At 43.3% G+C, this 21,060-nt stretch overlaps 1 protein-coding gene across 4 annotated transcripts in view; it reads left to right on the top strand.

The window, feature by feature from the left end:
• The window catches only part of PTK2B (protein tyrosine kinase 2 beta), a 998,240-nt gene that overhangs the window by 643,600 nt on the left and 333,580 nt on the right, over nt 1–21,060 (top strand). For all 4 annotated transcript variants that reach the window (XM_069605649.1, XM_069605652.1, XM_069605651.1 and 1 more), the window contains 2 exons: nt 13,556–13,610; nt 14,680–14,820. In XM_069605649.1, the coding sequence (XP_069461750.1) occupies nt 13,556–13,610; nt 14,680–14,820 (196 nt within the window). The remainder of the gene's footprint in view (nt 1–13,555; nt 13,611–14,679; nt 14,821–21,060) is intronic.

The raw sequence follows: 21,060 nt of genomic DNA, 5'->3' as shown, positions 1-21,060 counted from the left end.
GACGGGAAAACTGAGCTACTCTTCATAGGATCACAAACCCATTCAAATAAACTTAACCAAGACTGTAACACCTTCGTCATTGATGGTAACATAATTCCAGTCGCAAAAGAAGTAAAAACGCTGGGAGTTTACCTGGGCTTCTCACTTTCTCTAACGGGACACCTCAAAACTGATAAACGCCTGCAGACATTTCCTGACCCCTGAAAGTTGCATTACGATTGCCAGAGGCCTCATTCTCTCCAGGATAGACTACTGCAATGCCCTCTTCAAAAGCTCAACCACAAAGAACATTGAAAAACTACAGATCATACAAAATAATACAATACGAGCAGCTTTAAACATTGCAAAAAAAGTATTTTCCTCCTGCAAGGCGGCAGGCCCACTAGCTACCTGTTCGCGAACGCATCTTGTTGAAAACACTTTCATAAACGCACAAATGCTTGTCATATACAGCCCCTAGATACCTATCTAGAATATTCTCCAAATCACAGTCCAATAGAACCACCCAGGCTGCCCACTCGCACCTCTTATCCATTCCCAGATTCAAGCTTCAGAAAGCATGAGGTAGCAGCTCCCGAGTCGTGGCCACAAACATTTCCCTAAGATCTGAATCTTCCTTCTGGTCCTTCCGTAAAGGCCTCAGAACATGGCTCTTCATGCAAGAACTATAACTCAGTGAAGCTACCACGCTCCTCCATGTCTGTGAAACTCTCATGCATTATGTATTATTAAGTATTATTACTCTCTGTCTGTATCTTGCTTTTTTACTGATACCAGCGCCCAGTTGCCCTTGGTTTTGTGCACTCTACAAATGTTAAAATAAATAAATGGAGAATAAGGCAGCAGGGCTTATCTTGGAGCTAAAGACTGACAATCACACCTTCAAAAAGCCCTACCGTGGCTCAATCTCAAGGGAAGGATTAACGTTAAAGCTTTGTTTCTCAAACATAAAGCCATCAAGTGTGATGATCACATCCCATCAGACCAATACATCAAGAAAAACACTCCTTCCTATTTTTTGTATTTAAATATTTATTAAAATATATTCATATCACATTTAAAAATCTTGAATATATTTCATATAACATACATACATTTCATCGCTTTTTCCTTCACAGCAATAGTTAACAAACAATTATAACATTACCAACATACCTCCGTAAATATCATCAAACTACCTGACTCTGAATACAGTGGTCACTGAATGCATGGATTTTACAACTCCACGAACCTCTCCCAAATGTGTTCATATTGGTTGCCCTTCTTTTTCGTGTACATAATCACCCTCTCCATTGCAGACATTTGCTGTAAATCCCTTACCCAAGCAGAAGCTGAGGATACCTGCTCACTCTTCCATTCCCGCAATATAATGTTCTTTGCAGATAACGATGCCCTGAAGAACCACCATTGCGGCGGGAATGACAGATCATTAATTAAATCATCCTGCCCCAAGACAATGCTTGCAAATTCATAATCCACATCAAGCATTAGTACTTTACTAATAGTCAATGTGACTTCTTTCCAGAATTCCCTTAACGTGCAGCCCTCCCACATCATATGCTCAAACGATCCCACTCTTTGTTTGCATCTCCAGCATGCTTCTGACTCTAGTAAACCCCTTTCGTAGAGTTTCTGCAGAGTCCAGTACACTCTGTTGTTCCATCTGCACACACTCATTTCTGAATCTAATACTTCTGACCATTTATCAAGTAGCTTCGCATTGACCTCTTTGTATTTTGCCAGATGTTTACCGACCTTCGAAGGAAAGTGTTCTTCCAACTTGAATTCTTGCAACAGATCTGCCCAAACTTTGTACTTTTCTGGGATTCTCTCCCCAATAGCTCTCTTCAATCTATGATATTCTGAAAATGTACAGTCCTTTAAGCCCCTTTCGGTACTTGGTCTATTGAAAGCAATCCATCTTTTGTCTGCAAATAGATCTGCCAGCCATTATATACTGCTCAGAAACCAATTTAGCCCGAACAGCGTTTTCCCATCCAACTTAATCTCCGGGTTTAGCCATAATGATGAGTTAATGGGACAGGAGACATCTTCTTAGGTCAGTTTCACAAGGGAATGCCAAGATTCTGTCAGAAATGTTGTCGGAGCATACGATTTGCATCCAATTGCATCTCCTGATGTTAGCAGCGCCCTGGGCGACAGTGGTGTACACTTACATGTCTTTTCCTGTGTCCAAACATCCGTTGAATTCTCAAGTGCCTTGCCCCAAAGGCTAGTTGGTAGTTGGCAAAATCTGGGACTCCCAAACCACCTTTCTCAGTCAATGTCTGCAGCTTCCCCAACTTCCAATTCGGTTGTTTCCCCTCCCACAAGAAAGGCTGTATTAAACTCTTGACCTTCGTTCCTGAAAACTAAGAACAATAACAGCTAGTCAACTTTCCTTTACCACCGTCGGGAAAAAGAAACCAGGCCATCAATAGATTACCTCTGTGGTCCTGGGGATCTGCTTTCGACCATCCCAACTGAGGGCAGACACTGCAAATTCAGAAAAGTGTTAAAAACACATCTGTTGGAAGAGGTTTGCCCCATACACTGTGGAGTATTGTCCTCTTGCCCCTTGGGGATGGCCTTGTTATTATGCTTAATCATTCCTTGGCCCCACACCTCACCCTTCCTCTATTGTAGTCTTATTGTTTCGACCGGTAACCCTAACAAGCTAAAGAGGCTTACATTGAGCTTCCGGGTCTGTTGCTCTCCCAGCCACATCACTCTGTACCTCGTTCTGCACTTAACACCTCTATGTGCTTTTCTCATTTACTTGACTACCTAACATGTCTGCTCTTCTCTCCCAAACCTTTGCCCCCATTATGCTGGTCTGCACCTGACAGTAACTGTGAATGATCTTTTATTTCTTTTCCTCTTCCTCTGTGTTTGTATCCCCCCTCCATCTTGGGGTTGGGGAAGCTGAGACCTTTTAAGTTAACAATAAATACATCAAGAAATAATGAATACAAATAAAGGGAAAGAGAAAGTGTTTGAGGTATGGAACAGGCCACGAAATTGACATCTTGCCACTTCCCCATGGAACTTCAGCAACACAAATCGAGTGGTTCTGATTCAGGTCCATCGTCCTCTGATGACAAAACATTACGTTATTCATGATCCTTTTTTTCTGGGCGCGAAGAGACAATGTAGGAAAAGTATTTAAAAACAATATTTATATCTGTTGAGGTCAATGCTTTTGCCAACCTCCTTCTCCTATTAGTTCTTAGAAGCCCAGCATTACATATCCTCTGTAAATGATAGAATTTGATATATATGACTGAGATCAAGCCTCTGGAAGACATTGTATTCATCTCTACTAGGTTATCGCATGCATGAGAGCTGCCCCTTTGGCTGTGTTTTAATGTCCGAACCCTTCTTGAAGATATTCCAGTCTGTCCTGGATTTAAAAATCTAGTTTACAATTCCTACAAGAATGTATATTTTGATTTTTAACCAATTTTTGAGATCTTGATGCATCTCCCTATACTACCTTCTAACTCCCAAGGTGACACTATTCATAAAGCAATGTAAGGGCAGGGTTTTGAAGCAAAGCCATGCATAGAGTTAGAAAGATGGTTACAAGGTGCAGCCCTTTTATATGTGTCTTAGCAATATCTGTTTGTTGCAGGCAGGATAAGTACATAAGCCATGGCTACCCAAGTGTCCTTTGAATTTTCTCTACCACGCCAGCGCAATTCTGCCTCTATTGACCTTCATAAATAATGCACAGTGCTTCCACTTCTCTCCAATTTCTTAGCCAGAGCAAGAAATTAAAATATGTTCACATTTATTGTTAACCTGGTATAATGCCCTCTCTTCCAGCAGACTACACTTTGCATCTTCCATTCAGTAAATTGAAAACCACATAAAACTCATACTAAATGCTATAAGGGCTAGCGTCTTTTTTAGGTGTTCCTTTTCCATTTAATGCGTTATATTGTCTTTATTCACTTCAATTCATTTAGAAGTATGAGCTAATTCGCACTGAAGGGTCTGCTATTCATATACACTTACAGAGTTGCATTGAGGACACACTCTCAGAACTGGTCCAGATGTCTTTACTGAGATCACCTTTGCCTCGTAGCAAGATACATTACCTGAGAACTCTTTTGAGAAATTGGGGTTCTCCTTCTATTCAGGGGGCAATATAGCAAAGCTTAGATCTTTTTCAGGATATCATTTTACCTGGTGGTATTTATCAAACATAGTGGGCCTAGTTTGGGAGGGTCTAGATTAATTGTATTACTAGAATATACCTGACCCTCTTTTGGGAGAGTATTTACCTAAGTTAACTGGGCATGGATCGTAGGGACCTCTGAGGGTTTTAGTATTTTTTTCACACACTGGCTAAGAGGCCAGGTCCCACCAGAGGTTCTGATCTCCTAATTGGAGGCCCAATCTGTCTCTCCTCTGGGAGGCTGACACACATTTCATGAGGGGCCTGTCTTCACATGGCTTGTGAAAGGGCAGGCTGTTATGTGGACTCCCACCCCAAACTACCGGGAGGTGACCAAAGAGGGGTCCTTAAAGGTGGGCCCCCCTGACTGTGTTTTGTTTTCAGAGGTGCTTCTTACCTGAGCAATAAAACCGCCAAACTGCCATGAGTTGGAGCAACCACACCACATCTTAAATCTACTTCTATCATGAACTCTCGCTCTGAAAACCCCCAATATCCATTCTCTGTCATGCCTGGAATATTTTTCCTGCTCCACCTACACTTTGTTTCCCATGGTCTAAACAACCTGCCAACTAGTGTAGCAAGACCTTCACTGCAGTTCTCCCACAGAGCACGTGTGAAGCTGAGGCCTCCTTGAAATGGGACCTGCTCACAGTAGCTCAGGAGTTAGGAATTAAGGTGCCAGCAACTTGCAATGTTGTGCCATTTCCTGTGCTTTACTGTGAAAGGGATGCTGCTTAGTGACCACAGCTACATTATGAAGCGGTTGGCAAGGGTCTTGTTGGCCACCTCTTGCAGGGTACCTTTGTGATTGGATTAATATATCGTACATACTTTGTAGGAATCCTCATACTTAAGTGGGTTATAGCCAACACCCTTCCTATATGTAACTTGGATGACTCTGCTGCTTGTTGTGGACAATACCGTACACTAAGTTAATGTATGCATGAACAGGTTAATGTATGCATGCATCCATTCCTGTTTCAGCATTACAGGTCATCACCATAACCTTCTGGATTCTTGATTTCCAGTATTTGCAAATGTGCAAATATTGATTTCATTGATGGACATGATCTTCTGTTAATATATGGCTTCTGATCTGCTATTGAATTGTTTATTGACAGATTCATTAACTAGCCTGAAGATAAAATTATGAGCTGCCAGAAATTCTACAAATTCAGCTGAACTTTTCCCCAACTTCCTTTGGTTGTCGATTGTGGCTTATTTCAGCAAGTCCACAGTGCAGGTTCTGTAAAGCATGTGCAGGTGGAGTCTGTGATTGTTTTTGTAGGCAGAGCCAATGCAAGAGGTTTCTGGGACCTGGTAACCAGGGAGTGAATTTTAATTTGAATCACATCAGGGTAGTTGAGGGAGAAATACGAAAATTAAATATGATTTAGTTGAGGGAATGTTAACAAAATGGTAATAGAATAGCGTGAATACTTGAAAGCCCCAAGCTTTGTTGGAGATGGGCAGAAGATTATCATCCATTTGCTCTAACTGAGTGTGCTGTTATTGCATTAATACAAAGGGGAAGAGAATCCCAGTGACCACTTTGCATGACATACACCAACGTGACAGTTGTTTCCAGTCACTATTAGGGAGAAGAAAATCTCATAGTTGGTTGGAAGCAGGAGATTACATCTAGTGCCTGGACCTGTCACTGAATTCAATGGCCATCCTTTAGCAACCTTCCCAACCTCTACTGAGATTCTAGGGCTCTGATTGGCCTGCTTAATATCCCAAAATGTTTTGCTGGTTCTGATTGGCCTGTGTGCCGAATGTCCGGTATTCGTTGCTTCTGCTGAAGGGGCAGATGTCCCCTGTGAGGCTAGGGAGGTAAGCCCACTCCGTAAAACCCTCCCTAGGAGTCGAGGTAAGTGGGACCTCACTGGCAGAGACCATTTGGGGACAAGGACTACCCTTACTGTCAGGAACTCCCTAAATCAGCTACCATAGCTGTATGTATGGGAATACCTTCTATGAAGAGTAGTGTGACAACTTTATGTTTGGCTGAAGACAATGTGAAAAGAATCACATTTGGAAGAAAAAGGGAATATGCCTCTTTAACCAAAGACGTCCATTTAAATGTGATGTCCCAGAGCAGAAGGAGAGAGCTATGTGCAGGAGAAGCCCCCCCCAACATCATTCCTCCAAGTGAAGGTGGAGTCAAGCCGAGTCCCAGAGCCCACTTCTTTTGAAGAATGAGAGAAACACAGTCAGATACACTGTATGGCCAGGTGTATGCGACTGCAAAGAAAGTGGTACAAAAAGGAATAGAGATGAGAAGTACCTGATAGTGGCATGATCATGCTTGCAGACTGGTGCCAGACACCCATGGAGCAGCGCCGAAACTACTGAGACTGGAAGCCTGAACGGCATATGATCGCCAGTGTCTGTGGAAGACAGGCACCCGATGAGGAACTGAGAACTGGAAACCAAGCAGCAAAAAGAGAGAAATAACAAACAACCCAGTCAGGGAAGACCGGTGTCCCTTGAAGAGAGAGACTCGTTCCAGAACTGAGGATGAGATAACATCGAAGAAAGTTTACAAGGGATGTGACACATATGTAAGGGAGCGATTTAATCAAGCAGTGAAAAGAGAGAAACAACAAACAACCCAGTCAGGGAAGGTCGGTGTCACTTGAAGAGAGACTTGCTCCAGTCCTGAGGACGAGATAACATCAAAGAAAGTAGTTTAAAAGGGATGTGACCCATATGCAAGGGAGAGATTTAATCAACCCAGGTGGGGAGCCAACAAAGACTGCGATCTAAAACCATGGGAGGAAGGGCAACCACCCTATACCTGCAGAGTTGAAGGCTGGAGAAAGTATAAGCCAGAAACGCACAAGGAAAAGATTAGATAAAGCTCTGCAATGAACATGATACAAGAGAAGAAAGCCTCAGAGAGACAAACCGTTTTAAAGAAAGCCTTAAAGGGAACAATGCAAATACTTGTTGGTTTGTTTATTTATTTATAACGCGCAACAGGCCCAAGGGTATCAGGGAGCGAGTACAAGTATATTTTCAGCTTACAAAGTGCAATACAAAATACAGCGTAGATTACAGTTAGGTAGACAAGGCAGGCAGAAAGGTAAGCAGGACATATGATACAGGGTGTGGGTAGCCAAATACATGGTCAAAAGGTGACAAAGCAAGTGAGATACAGTAGTAGCTATAAACAGTGCATTAAAAAGGGATGTGGTAAGATATGATAAAGGCAGTGAGGATTCAGGGAGTCGTACTGAAATTAAAGATTATTTTCTTTGAACCAGTTGTTAATATTGAATCTGAATTTCGCGTAAGTTTGGTCCACCCTTAAGAAGGGGGGAAGGGAATTGCAAAGTTGGGCAGCTTTGACAGGGAAGCTGTTGCCTCCAATTTTCGTCAATTTGAAAGTGGGGACTGTCGGGCAGTTAGTGTAGGCCGCTCTGGTGGGTCGGAGAGTGGGTTTTCTATTGATTCTGTCTGTCAAAAAGTGCGGTGCCACGTTGAGGCAATTGAATGTTAGTGAGGCAGTTTTTAGCCTAATTTTATCAATAGTGGAGAGACAATTAGATTGTCTCCTTTCAGTCGAGATATGTTCTCTTTAGTCAATTCCTAACGCTGCTCTTAAGGCATTGTTTTGAAGTGTTTGAATTTTCATAGTGAGATATTTGTTGGAGCCAAGGTACAGGGTATTGCAGTAGTCCAGTTTGGACAGCACAAGTGCTCTTGCCAATGTGGTACAACTGTTTGTTGAGAGGTAGGGTTTGGCCGACCTGATCAACTTACATGTGTAAGCTGTGGATGATGCCATTGCTTTCACTTGTTTAGCCAATGTGAGGTTGGAATCCAGGTAAAAACCTAATGTTTTTACCTCCTTGGCAACCTTGATCGTGTTGCCATCTATATCAAAAGAAGTGTATTTGTGGCCAAGTTTGTTAATGTTAGACGTGGTCCCCAGAATAATGAGTTCTATTTTGTCATCATTCAGCCATAGACCATGGAGTGCCATCATGCCTGGATGATGAGGTATATTCTATTCACCAAGGCAAAATCCTTGTTGTAGTCCCTTGTAAGTGGAATGAGAATCTGGGTGTCGTCTGCATAGTTAGTGTTGGTGACACAGAGACAATCCAGATCATCAAAAAGGGGCTTGGTAAATATATTATACATAGTGGGGGATACGCAGGACCCCTGAGGAACACCGCAGGTGATGGGGATAGGGTCTGCTGCTGCTCTAGCAGAGAAGACTCTCATTGTCCTACTACTTAAGAAAAATTGGATCCAGGCTATGGCTTGTTGCGAAAAGTGCGCTGCCAACTCTAGATAGTTACAGAGGACCTTATGGTCCACCAGGTCAAACTCTGCAGAGAGATCAAAAAGAAGTAGTAAGGCAGATTTACCTTTGTCTCTCAGCTCGTCGACCTGGGCTTTAAGGTCGATAAGCGCAGTTTCGGTACCATGCTGTGGCCTAAATCCTGATTACTGGGTACCCAGAAGTTGGTTGTGCTCCAAGAATTTTTGAATTTGTAGGTAAGCCACCCTGTCTAATATCTTTAGGAGGAATGGCACCGTTGTGATAGGCTTATAATTCGTAGGTATGGAAGGGTCAAGCGATTGTTTTTTAAGAAGTGGGAGGACGCAGGATTCCTTGATGTTACTTGGGATGGTTCCCGAAGTAAATGACGCATTTATGAGTTTGGAAATGAAGGGCGCTAGGTCTCTAGCTGCATCTTTTATGATTTGGGCAGGACATTTATCTCCACGACTATTGAAGGGTTTGAGCAAAAGTATAATTTTTTTTAACCTCTAGTACAGAGACTTTAGCAAAGTTGAAGCGGTGTATTAGTTTAGGTAAGGTGGGTGGTGTGCTAGTTTGTGGGTTTGTAGTAGGTATACTTTGTTTTTTATTGCCGATTTTGACTTGGAGGGTAGCGATTTTGTCTGTGAGGGCCTTTTGCATGTCAGAACACCAAATCTTGTCCTTAACACAGTTATCAGGTACAGGGATCGGGTTCTCAAGTTCTTTTAGTATTGCAAACAATTCCTTGGTACTTGAGTTTGCTTGCAATATCCTGTTATCGTAACTTTCCTTTTGTGATCGCCGCATTTCAGTTTTGTATTTAATAGTGATAATGATGAGGTTAGCTGTATTTACCTCAGATGGCTCTAGCCTCGAAATAGATTTGCTTTTGCGTTTTTCCTTCCTTAGTGTTTTTAGGTATGGAGTAAACCAGGAGTTTAGATGTGCTCTAGGTTTACTGTTCCTAATTTTTAAGAGGGCAATAGAGTCTAGGGCTTCTGTCATGACTTTATTAAATTCGTTAAGTAAGATCGATGCATCTAAGGTGTCTGGTAATGAGTTCAGGCTGGGGAGTAATACAAGTTTGTCGGTGGTTATATTCTTTTTGCTCCTAAGTGAATGGTCCGTCCATATCTGAGCACTAATGACTGTAATGGTGGTGACGCAGTTATGGTCAGCCACCCAGTCAAGCTTTCTGCGCTTCTCATGGGTTGGCTGTGTCACTTTTTGTGTGAATCCAAACTCAGAAAGGACATTTGCTATGGATGTTGCTTGTAAGTCTTTGGGATTGTTGAAGCCCAAGTTCATGTCTCCCAGTAGGAGTGCCGTTTGATACATTTTTTACGTCATCCAAGAGGATCGTAGATAGGTCCTCCTCGAATGAGCCAATGGGGCGTGGGGGTCTATATATTAGGTGGAGGGTGATGGTTTGGGAGTTTGATATGGGTAACTTGGCTGTGAGGGATTCGCAAGAATTGACGTGCAGAGATTCTCTTTGCTAGGCTAGATTTGGCTATGATAGCTAGGCCTCCTCCACGGGTATCGGCTCTGTCTTCTATGAGAATAATATAGTTGTCTGGCACTGCAAGCATCAAGGAAGGGCCAGCTGCCTAATGTAGTCAGGATTCTGTGATGGCTAAGAAGTCATAGTTTTCTGTTAGTATCAACTCAGCAATCTCCATGGCATGGGCTACTAAGGACCTTGCATTAATGAGCACTCCTTTGCGGAGGGGAACAGGAGTCAACGCTGTCAATGTTGTAGAAGGGGCCTTGCTGTTAAGATCAGGGGTTAATGCTGAAGGTATAGTCTGTTTGGGTGTTCTAGAGTTCTGTTTGGGAGTGGCGCTTAAATTGGTATGATTCATCTTTTTGGATGTGATATCTTGTATGTTAAAGCGGTGCTTGCTTTGTTGGATAGTAGTGGTTATGAGGATGGCCGGCGGTCCGAATAACTTAGATAGTCTCGAGCGAAGTCTAATGCTTATGTGCGTAAATTCACACAGGATGTTAGTTCTTGGTGCGTTTGGGGTGTGGCTATGGTGGGTAAGCTCCACTGGGATATATTCAATGCCTAGTGTGGCAATCGTGGTGTTGATAGCCATATTATTTAATGTAATTGTATAGTTGAACAGACCAATAATTGAGGTCAATGAGGTCCAGAGAACAATTGGCTGAAAAGCTATGGCATACATTATGTACTCCAATGGGTAAGGTTCCTCTGATGGGGTTAGGTGAAAATAAGGCTAGATGGCCTCTTAGCGTACAGTAGGCTAGTCTAGTTCTGGAGCTAGGGTTGTGATCACAGTGGCAGAGTGAAGGTGTAGATAGAGAGAAGTGCAAGTCAATGCACTCTATGCTAAGGGGAAAAGGTGCAAATTAGTTCAGCTGGCGCATTTACTATAGAAGGTACAGGGGTGACATGCTAAAGCAGGTGAACACCTAGGCATAAGTACAGTCGATGAAGGCGCATTTCCTAAAATATTGAGAGCATGCCTCAGGCTAGATCGGGTGACTGTAGGCATAGCAAGCATAAGAACTAACAAGTTTCCATAAAATAGCAATAGGGTACAAACAGTGGGCACAGGTAACATCCGGAGTCACATTTGCAAAGGATAAGAGTAGGTGCGTTTAGAGTGGGTGATTAGGTGCATGATTACGGGCAAAATCAAGATGGTACGTGATTATAGGTAGAGACAATTAAATCACAGTTGAATCACACTGGCGTGTTTACACAGGGTACCGATACCTGCGTAAGTGCTGGCAGAGATCAGAATTGCACATAATTCTACGCAGAGACAGTTAAGTTAAGATTCACGGAAATCACAGAAGTGGATGTCATAGACATCCTTAAACATCTCAAACCATCACAATGCAAGGGCGATATGTGACCACCCAAAATCATCAAGGAATGTGCTGAGCCACTTGCTCCTCTCCTTACCATCTTCATCAACACCTCATTCAAAACAGGCATAGTCCCTGACAGCCTTAAAGAGGCTAGGTGTGCCCGCTCTTAAAAAAACCAACGTTAGACCCCTCTCAACCTAATAACTACCGACCCATAACAACCGTCCTGTTTCTTCTTGAACTATTAGATAAGGCCGCCCAAAGACAAATCCAACTGTACCTCAAAATCCTCTACAAGGGCAAGCCTGCCCTCCTCCTGCTCTTGGACCTCTCAGCAGCGTTTGATCTGGTTGATCACAACACCCTCACCAATCATCTAACGCATGCTGCGCACTTCTCCAATAACGCAGCGACTTGGGTCACCTCCTTCCTAGAAGGCAGAGTTATGAAAATTTTCTCCAACATAGCAAATGCAAAGCCCACTATCATTCACTGTGGTGTCCCCCAGGGATCCTGTACTGTCCCCACTCTCTATAATCTTTTTACTAAGCCACTCTTTGATAAACTGGATGCACTTGGGATCACATACACAAACTATGCTGATGACAACCAGGTGCTCCTTCCCCTTACTGGGATCTATCACCAAGACGCCACTACCCTACAGCAAATTTACTCCACCATCCAAGCCTGGATGGCCACTAACGGCCGTTGCCTCAATGGGGGCAAGACTGAAATCCTCATTTTTGGTCAAAAGTCTACATTAGCCAATTTTGACGTGCTCTACTCTACCTTCTGTATCGACAACTGTGTCATCCCAGTCTTATCCTCTGTTAACACTCTCGGGGTCCACATTGATGCTACATCCATGGACAAACAAGTCAGCGCCATTGTCTCTGCCTCCGCCCTGAGCACTAAACGTAGCAACGCTATAAAGCCGTTTCTGACCAAGGACAACTGCCTCTCCATTGCCAGAGCCACCATAGGAGCCAAGTTGGATTACTGCAATTCACCATAGGCTGGCACCTCCAAAAAAAACCTAGCTAGACTCCAAACTACCCAAAATAACTCACTCAGAGCAGCACTCAGTATACCTAAAGGAGACCACATCACACAAGCTAGAAAGACTGTTCAGTGACTCCCAGTCAAAGACCGCATTACATTCAAAATTCTCACAACCACACACAAATGCATCAACCTTTCCGCACCCTTATATCTATCAGACACACCATCCAGATCTCCATCAACAAGGCCTAAGGCAGGAGGGATAGGCTTCCCTTATCTTGCCCCCAAGTTATGGAACGCGCTCCCTACTGCTCTCGGAGCCGAAACGTCGCTCCATGCCTGCTGCAAAAACTTAAAACTGCTCTCTTCAACTAACTCTCCTCATGCACATACTCACTATCTGTATACTCCTCTAATACGCATATTATCTATTCCCAGTATGCTTGTCGGTATCTTTGTATGTAACTTAGTTATGATCACCCACTGTAACACGCGGCATGATGCCCCCGGCTCCTGTGCGCTCAACAAATGTGAATAAATAAATAAAGACTGTGCAAAGAGACTGGAAAGAACATATATACGATAACAAGAGAAACTGGGACGAATATATATGCAATAGTAAGAGTGTGAAGAAATACTCAAAGGAAAAGTACTCCAAAGCTAGTGTCACAGAAAGCACGTTACCCAAGAGTTATTTTGAAGAACAAGACTTGACAAGAGAGATTATCAAAGGAGAAAACTGAGAATGATTTAAGCCAACAGGAACCCTTTATAAAGACTATCCAAGAAGAAGAGAAGTCCAGGGGAAGAAGAGACATTCTCTTGGCCTATTTACTTTAGTTATACATAGTGGTAGGGTAGGATAGTGAGTGAGTTAGTTTGGACAGAGGACATATTTACTTTGGACTTCCTGACATCTGACAAGCACCTTTAGTTCCTTTTAGAAAAGCAGAGTATTTTCTTTATCAACAAGTAGAGATGGGCATTATTCTTATACTTTTCATTAAAGTGAGTACAGAATGTCCTCAACATGTCCGTCTCCTTCTTCCAACCCACCCCACCTGCTAAACTCAATCTCCGAATATGAAGTTGGGTCTGACTCGGGCTACCGATAACAAGCCATTTTTTTGGGCCAACTTTACTGTTAATTGAAACGTTCAAATGTCATGTGAAAACAGATTTGCCACAGAGGTTTAACACCTCTGTAAGAAGTCAACCCTATTATCTCTACCTTACAGAAAGGACGTGGGCCTGGACCTATTCTTCCCAAAACAAATGCAAGCAAGTTTAAAGGTAAGCTGGAAACCCTGCACTGAAGTCCACTGGAATTTTTGGTTGTGTCATAATTTATAATCTAATGCCATGGTAACACAAGATTACAGCAACTGTGCATATATGTGTAAATGTGTCCATAACTGTAATGCTACGAGGGATTTCAACGTGTAGGTTAATTGGGGCAAACGTCTGCTTCAGTTGGCATCATGATTTCCTACATTGTGGCACAGTATAGCCGTATCCTTTACATGTGTAAATGGAGCTCTGACAGCATGACCATAAACCAGTACATTGACAGCAGAGTCCTGACCAAAACCCCTGTCTGCCATGTTACTAATAGTAATAGTGTGATTGATAACAAGGAAAAACACAGGCAACTAAATGTATCAAAAGCTTAATGTAGTAGATCAGTAATCCGATTGGTTATTGGTTGCAAAGGAGATTATACGGTTATACGCATTTTATTGTAGTAGCATACCTACCCATCAGTACAACCAAAATCAAGCCCATCGTCTGATGCTCTCTGCTCCCTGAGATCAGGTGCTTGGAATTTTGCAGCCATAGAGGAAGTCGTATTTTGCCTTTCCCTTCTCTGGCACTTGTTCCACATTTAAAGCCTGTAAACACATATTAGGGATAATTGGTGGTTCCCTAGGCATCTTTCTTGTTCTGCCTGGCCCTACTAGCATCTTGCAAGGCCAGTTAATGGTTTCTGATTGGAGCAAGAGTCTTCACGTAGCCTGAGACACTTCTCCAATTACCATTCTGTAGAGCGTTGTTAACATGACCATACCTTCAACTCTGAGCCATGCAAGGCAAGTGTCGTGTGTTATAAAAGGTCCCAGACAGTTTGTGCTCTTGACCTAGCTGTGCATGACATATTCCATTTGCCCATGTGTCTGTTAATCATTTGGCTTCCTGGATCCATCCAGATAGTGTTGCTTTTCTAGGCTCTCAAGTGGATGCAGGAAGAGCTTTAAAATTGGCAAGGTGATGTTTTGAAATATCCCTTTGGGTGGGCAGGGATTAATGGATGGCAGTCTGTACTTTACCAATGTCCGGGCATTTCTACTTTTTTGCTTTTCAGCCCAAGCAGTTCCGCAAAATGATTCAGCAGACTTTCCAGCAGTACGCTTCAATGCAGGAGGACGACTGTATCATGAAGTTCTTGAACACGCTTTCCAGCTTCACGACAATTGACCAGGAAACCTACCGCTGCGAATTAACGGTACATACATTTCCAACATTCAGTTTAATATTCATTTTTTAACCCCTGAACTTCACAAGCAATTTTACTCTAGATGAATTGCCACTCACTCCGCTCTCAAACTCATCACCGCTCTTGCTCTGGCTCTTTCCCGTTACCTCCAAGTAGGTTGCAATGTCTCTGCCTCCTAGTGCCACTTCCATGGAATCTGCCACCAATTAAAGTCAATTTAGGTTGGCTAACCCGTTTGGGCTGCAAAAGCCACCTCCTACAACTGTAAGATTCCCCCAGAAGGAGCAACCAAGGCGGCATCACACTAGCCACCCCTTAATCTTCTGTTGCAATGTATGGAATCTGTTATTGTGTCTACCTCATGGCTGTATTGCGTGCACAGGTCTCTGTTTCAAATGCGCAGCCACTCAGGTTTATTATTATGAATATTATTATCTTGATTATGTTTTTTAATTTTGAATGCATCACTTACAGGCATGACATGGTAATAACACCCGTTTTGGTACTTTCTGATTGTCACAGCAAATCAGGAGCGTGGATTTGTGAAATAGTCCACACACATTTACTGGATAGTTAATTGCAAATTTGCGTCCCTGTCCGTTTGGGCGAAGCGGAAGGTCAGGGGGACCAGAATCCCTGCCCTGCCTTACCTTCTCACCCGACGGCTCAATCCCTCTTCACACTTGCACCGTTTGCAGTCGTAAGCCTTTTTCCTTGGGGTGGGAGGCATATAGAGTGGGCTTGTCACGCTGCTGAGCACACTTCTTGCGTGACACATCATCCCACCACACAGCCATGATGTCATTGCTGCTCAGAGGAGTCCGGATGTGTTAAGATGGATTTCTAGAACCTGGACTGGTGGACAAATATTAGGAGGCCACCCTTGTTAAAGTGAACAGAGGATCTCTGAGAGTTTAGCCAAAACACAATGAAGGTAAACGTGGAAAGCAGTCAAGACCATTCTCAAGTGACTGTGAGAGAGGGTCACAAGACCACTAACAGTCCACACAGTGAAGCACACAATAATTCATTTTTGGCAGGAATGTATAAAAACATAAAATATTTATCACACTCAAAAACACACTCAAAAATGAAACAAGCAGGTGAAAACACACTACACCCAATAATAAACATATATACAGTCACCATAGGTTCTTAGAATGCATTAAATGACTTAAATCAGTAAAGGAGGTAAGTAAAGTGGTGCAGTTAAGATGGAACCAAGTCACAAGTGACATTCCCTAACTTTAGCAGTCCAATCCCTAAGAAGAATGGGGCCTTGTTCCCAAAAGTCACTGGAGCCACAATGTGTCTCCCCAGAATGCATCTGTAGCAGGTACGTTACTTGTGTTGGTGATTGTTCAAAAGAAGAGATTAAACAAAATTACTAGGTAAGCAAAATGTTCTTATCTTACAGATGACACTACTCAGGTTTGATGACCAAAAGGCAGTGGAATGGAAGCATGCAAAGAGACTTGTTCTCAATGTTATCCTATGGGGGAAAGAGGGAGACAGATGCTTTGCGTTTACTTAGCCCCCGGGCTCTGATTTTTGCATATGACTGGATGGGTCGATGGGGGGTCACTGGAGGTTGGATTTCCCGCCATTGGTTTTGGTGAAAGGTGCCCCAGAGCTGCAGGTGCAACAATTCTTTTGTTCTGGTCTAGGAGCTTAGTGCAACCCTTTCCGATGCAGAAATGCAAGAATCACCAGTGCACCCCTCTTCAGGACACTTCACAGGACAAGGGAAGGTGAGTGCTAGTGACACCTACCGCACGCATACGACGGCCTTAGGTCCTTCAAGTTGTGGTTGTAGAAGTCCTTCTACAACAGGATCCCTTTACTCTGGGAGGCTGAAATGCGGCAGGAAGACGACTTATACCTCAAGCTAGCAACCACCAAAGTTCCAGCTGCAAACGTGGAATGGTGACGGTTCTAGCAAGGTAGCCCACTGTAGAGCTTAACAGTACACCGGGTGGTCCAGGGAAACTTCTGAAGGCTCAGGACAACTGGATCCTCGAGAACCTGTATCAGTCCAGGGGTTGAAGCACTGCACAGGGCCATTGCAGAAACGGTAGTCCCAACAGGGCTTCACCGGGCCAGACACAGGAAGGACCAGACCTCTTTGGGAGTCTTCTTCAGATATTCAGTCGGCGGTTCTTTTACGAGGGATTCATGGCTTCAATGCTTATCTGAAGAAATGGCTGCAGGAGTTCTCTTCTTATCCAAAATCCAACCGGGAAGCAAGTCCAAGCCCACAAATGGTAAAGATCTGCACCATTCAAAAAGGCATTAGTTGTCCAGTCAGGGACAACCGTCGGTTTCACTCATGCCCCACACCCAGACGCTCTGGCTGCAGGAATGTGAAATAGGACCAGACAGTTCCATCCCCTTCCTGAGCGACACACACACACACTGACGCGCGCGCACACACACACACACACACACACTGCAGCTTTGTTGGGAAACTACATGACCTTATATGGGACTTCCAGACCTGGCAATATGGCCATAGAATAAACAAAAATCTTGTTGCTCTGCCATTTTAGGGCACTTGCCATACTTAGTAGCCATACGCGGTAAACGCTAATGTGAACATTAGAAATAACAACAAATTGTAAATATATAATTGCTGCCACCAGCTTGTCTTTAGGCACATATAAAAGTAACCAAAAATCCCAAGTGTACAAGGCAAGGATGATGCAAAGATATCCCCATTGCACTGCATTGTAAGATGTTGTGTGCAATGTTAAAAAGGTACAAAAGTGTACCAGCGAAAAGGGAAACATAGCAAAAGGCAGGGGAAGTGAAGCTGAAGACTTCCCCACAAAAAGTCAGAACAGATAAAAAAGAAAATCCAAGGGATTGGGGGTCCATGGAAACTACTGAGGGAAAGTTGCTAAGAGAAATCTTCCCTAATAGGATGCTACAGTTGGCATTAAAAGATGTACTTTTTTTAATGAAAGCCTGCCCCCTCCTCCCCCATGGGAAATAAAAGCCATAAACAGCCTTGGGGTGGGGGGGAAGAATCACCAGCAGGGCTCGAAATTAGGACTTGATAGGCAGGAGCTGCAAGCAGCCCATGGGTATACAGCATTAACCAGGCTTTTAGGAGCTAGTAGATATGGTTCTGCAAATATAACTTCCACAAAAGAAGCAAATATATTTTTTATGACCCCTTATGCTTTAAATGGTATATAAATGTATCCTAATGTATATTTTTAGATTGTCCCAAATGCACACAGTTAATTTCACATAGGTGTGTTTGTTTGGGATCCGTTGGCCTACGGAGCCAAAAGTAGCTCCTGGTTGTTTTTGCTTTCAAGCTAACCAGGCTCTTGTAGGCTACAAACAGGGGCTAAATAGCTCCCAACTCCCCTCAATTTTGAACCCTGACCAGATATTATGTGCACCACAGCCCTATAAAAACGGCTCTCGCTTCTCTCTGGCTGTTAAATCAGGCTTTCCAGACAACAAATGCCTGGTAATTTTGCCCCCCAACCCACTTGCAGCCATGAAGTCTTAATGATGTGATCTTGCTCGTCTACTGAAGCATTTATTTTAGAAATATAGAACAATTAAATTAAGCAATTGAAAAAGTGGCTGCTTTTGCTCATTCAGCATCTGCCGGACGTCTCAAGAGGCTACTTTCTAGGCCAACTTTACATTTGGACATTAGAGTTGGTGCCATTTACTCGATGCTGTTCACATTTCATTTAGGATTCTTGCTTGCAAATTTGCCAGCAAGTATGAACCGGATCTCACCCAAGCACAAAGGTGCCAATTCTTAATAAACCCATTTTTTGTTGTGTAGGTTATAACAGAATAAGTCACTTCTAAGTGTGGTCCTAACTTAGACCTCAAACGGTATTCACAAAGAAATCACATGTGCCTTACTGATGTTGGTTGTAAAATCTATGCAAGTTGTACTTGAGCACAAAAGGCCATTATGCTCCAAAGTAACCTATGAGGTGCCTTTTATAAATTCTTTCGCTAACTCCTAATTATATTTTTTCCACTATGTATCCCTTCTTACTGCACACATTTAGATACACTTTCATTCACTTTTACATCTCACATCCAACACTTAGACCTGAAATGTTCATCTGTTACTTGTGTTTCTGAGCTTGTGGCTGGAACGAGAGGAAGTATCCTCTCATCCCCAGACCACCCCATCTGGGACCCTGCACTACGGCAGTGTGCAGTCACAGGAGTGCTTACCTCCCCACCAACCTCAAAAACCTCAGTGACCAACAAAAGAAAAGATGGAAGTCACAATGCATTAAACCTACCCCTTTTCATAATGTTGACAATCTCAAAGAGCTAATCCAGCCTTAACCAAGCCGAAATGCCCAGGATAGGAAATAGACCCTTTCCCTTTAAAGAAATAAAGCTACAGCTCTTTAAAGTCACAATCAAGTGGGTAAACACATTACTTCATTTGACACCAATGCTGAAGGAAACATTTCTGATCATGAATCCAATGGCCACAGACCTCTGAAGTTCCACAGATAGAACGCTGCATGTGAACAAGCTCAAATGTTCTTGTGTTGTATGTGAGAAAGTAAAACTATTAATATTTTCCTGCTCCTGTTGGCATAACAGGGATTACAAAGTCACAAATTCTCTGCAACATAGGAGTTATAATTACACCGGACAGCTTCCCAGAAAATGTTCTGACTTTGGATTTACATGGCGTGTAAGCAGAGACATTGAGGTTGAAGCAGTCAAAGGAACCAGAAGTACAGAGGGGAGGAAAGAAGACCTCAGACATGTCCCAGGTAGTTCTGGAGTCCAAGACACAAGCATGTCTTTATATATGCTTAGGCCAAACCCTTTGCAGCCCACACAACCCCAACAGCATGTCCAAATCTCAGAGCAGTACATCCCCCACTACACAGGTGCAATCCATGTCCCCAAATTCCACCCAAGGGGGGTAGAACGCTCTATAAAAAGCATCCAGTTCATTCTGGTTGCAAATGGTCTTCGAGGAGGAGCTAAATTAAAGTGTTTGGAAGAGATTGGCGAGCTGGGGGTCCATTGCGAGGAGACCTGAATGAGAAAGTTGGAGGGAAAGTATCGAGGAGTCTGAATGGATATTTGGTTCCATTGGAGGGAGAGCATTGAGGAGATTGCAGAGAGAGTTGATAATGTCCAGTTTGAGATAGGTTGCAGAGGTTGGATGAGAATAGTTCCTAGGAGCAAAGGAGGGGAAGAAGATCAAGGCTATATAGGCCCTGTGATCTGGTTAAAAGAATAGTGGAAAGCTGCTATAATTGAGGAGGTGTGAGAAGAACAGTTACCCCTGCTGGTCAGGGAGATTAAATTCCAGAAGAGCAGGTCATTCCAGGGCAGACTTCAGATGGTGCAATATCATCGGGGGTCAGGGAGTTCATGAAATAGGTAATCAGAAGTGGACGGTCCAGGGACCAGGACCCTGGGTTAGGGAGTTGGTCAGGTCACAACAGACTGACTTCTTAAAAGCCACTCCAAGATCCTGGGAGAGGAAAGCCGTGGTATTGAATAGTCTCTACAAGATCTTTCATCTTTTACAAGCTGCAAATTTGATGGAAGAGAGTTTGGAATCCCTTAAAAAAGCCTGCAACCCGAAGATGAAGAAAAGGGTAAAACTATTGGACATTTTATTAGGGCCAGGATGGACCCCATTCCGGAACATTGTAAGAAATTTCTTCCTTTGACCACAATTTGGTATTAGAGAATCATGACATTTTCTTTTTTTCTGTAAATATAACAGGATTATAATAAGAACCACATGTGTGTGCTGTTTGCCCAAACCCAACGCCTGCCTCCCTTGACAACATGAAATTATAGTTTTGTGCTTGTGTAGCTCTTCTCCATTCAGGTACTTCATTGATTGATTGATTGATATTTTATTTCTATTGCGCTTGTACACAAGTATTTCAGAGCGCGACAAGGCAAGGGAGGGGAACAGGGGAGAACAAAACAGCGATCTTACTATGCCCAGTGACATTGAGAACGCGCAAGTGCATGGGAGAGGGGGGAGGGGAAAAGTGCATGGAAGGGGGGAGACGTGGAAAGTGCGAAGCAGAGGAGAAACAGATAAATAACAATAAATAATAAAGGCAACAAACAGTGGTAATACAGCAAGCAATTTGCAGGTGGTAGGTTTAAGGCAGCAGACAGGGTAGGTCTGATAAGTGCAGGAAGAAAAAGGGGGGGCTGTATGGGTACAGATACAGACCGCAGTGCAAGGGGTGGCCCAGAGGC

The sequence above is a fragment of the Ambystoma mexicanum genome, chromosome 4p, assembly GCF_040938575.1.
Source record: "Ambystoma mexicanum isolate Mex_15411 chromosome 4p, UKY_AmexF1_1, whole genome shotgun sequence".
In the NCBI taxonomy this organism is placed as follows: domain Eukaryota; kingdom Metazoa; phylum Chordata; class Amphibia; order Caudata; family Ambystomatidae; genus Ambystoma; species Ambystoma mexicanum.
The sequence above is the reverse complement of the archived record's forward strand: the minus strand, read 5'-3'. Positions and strand labels throughout refer to the sequence as shown.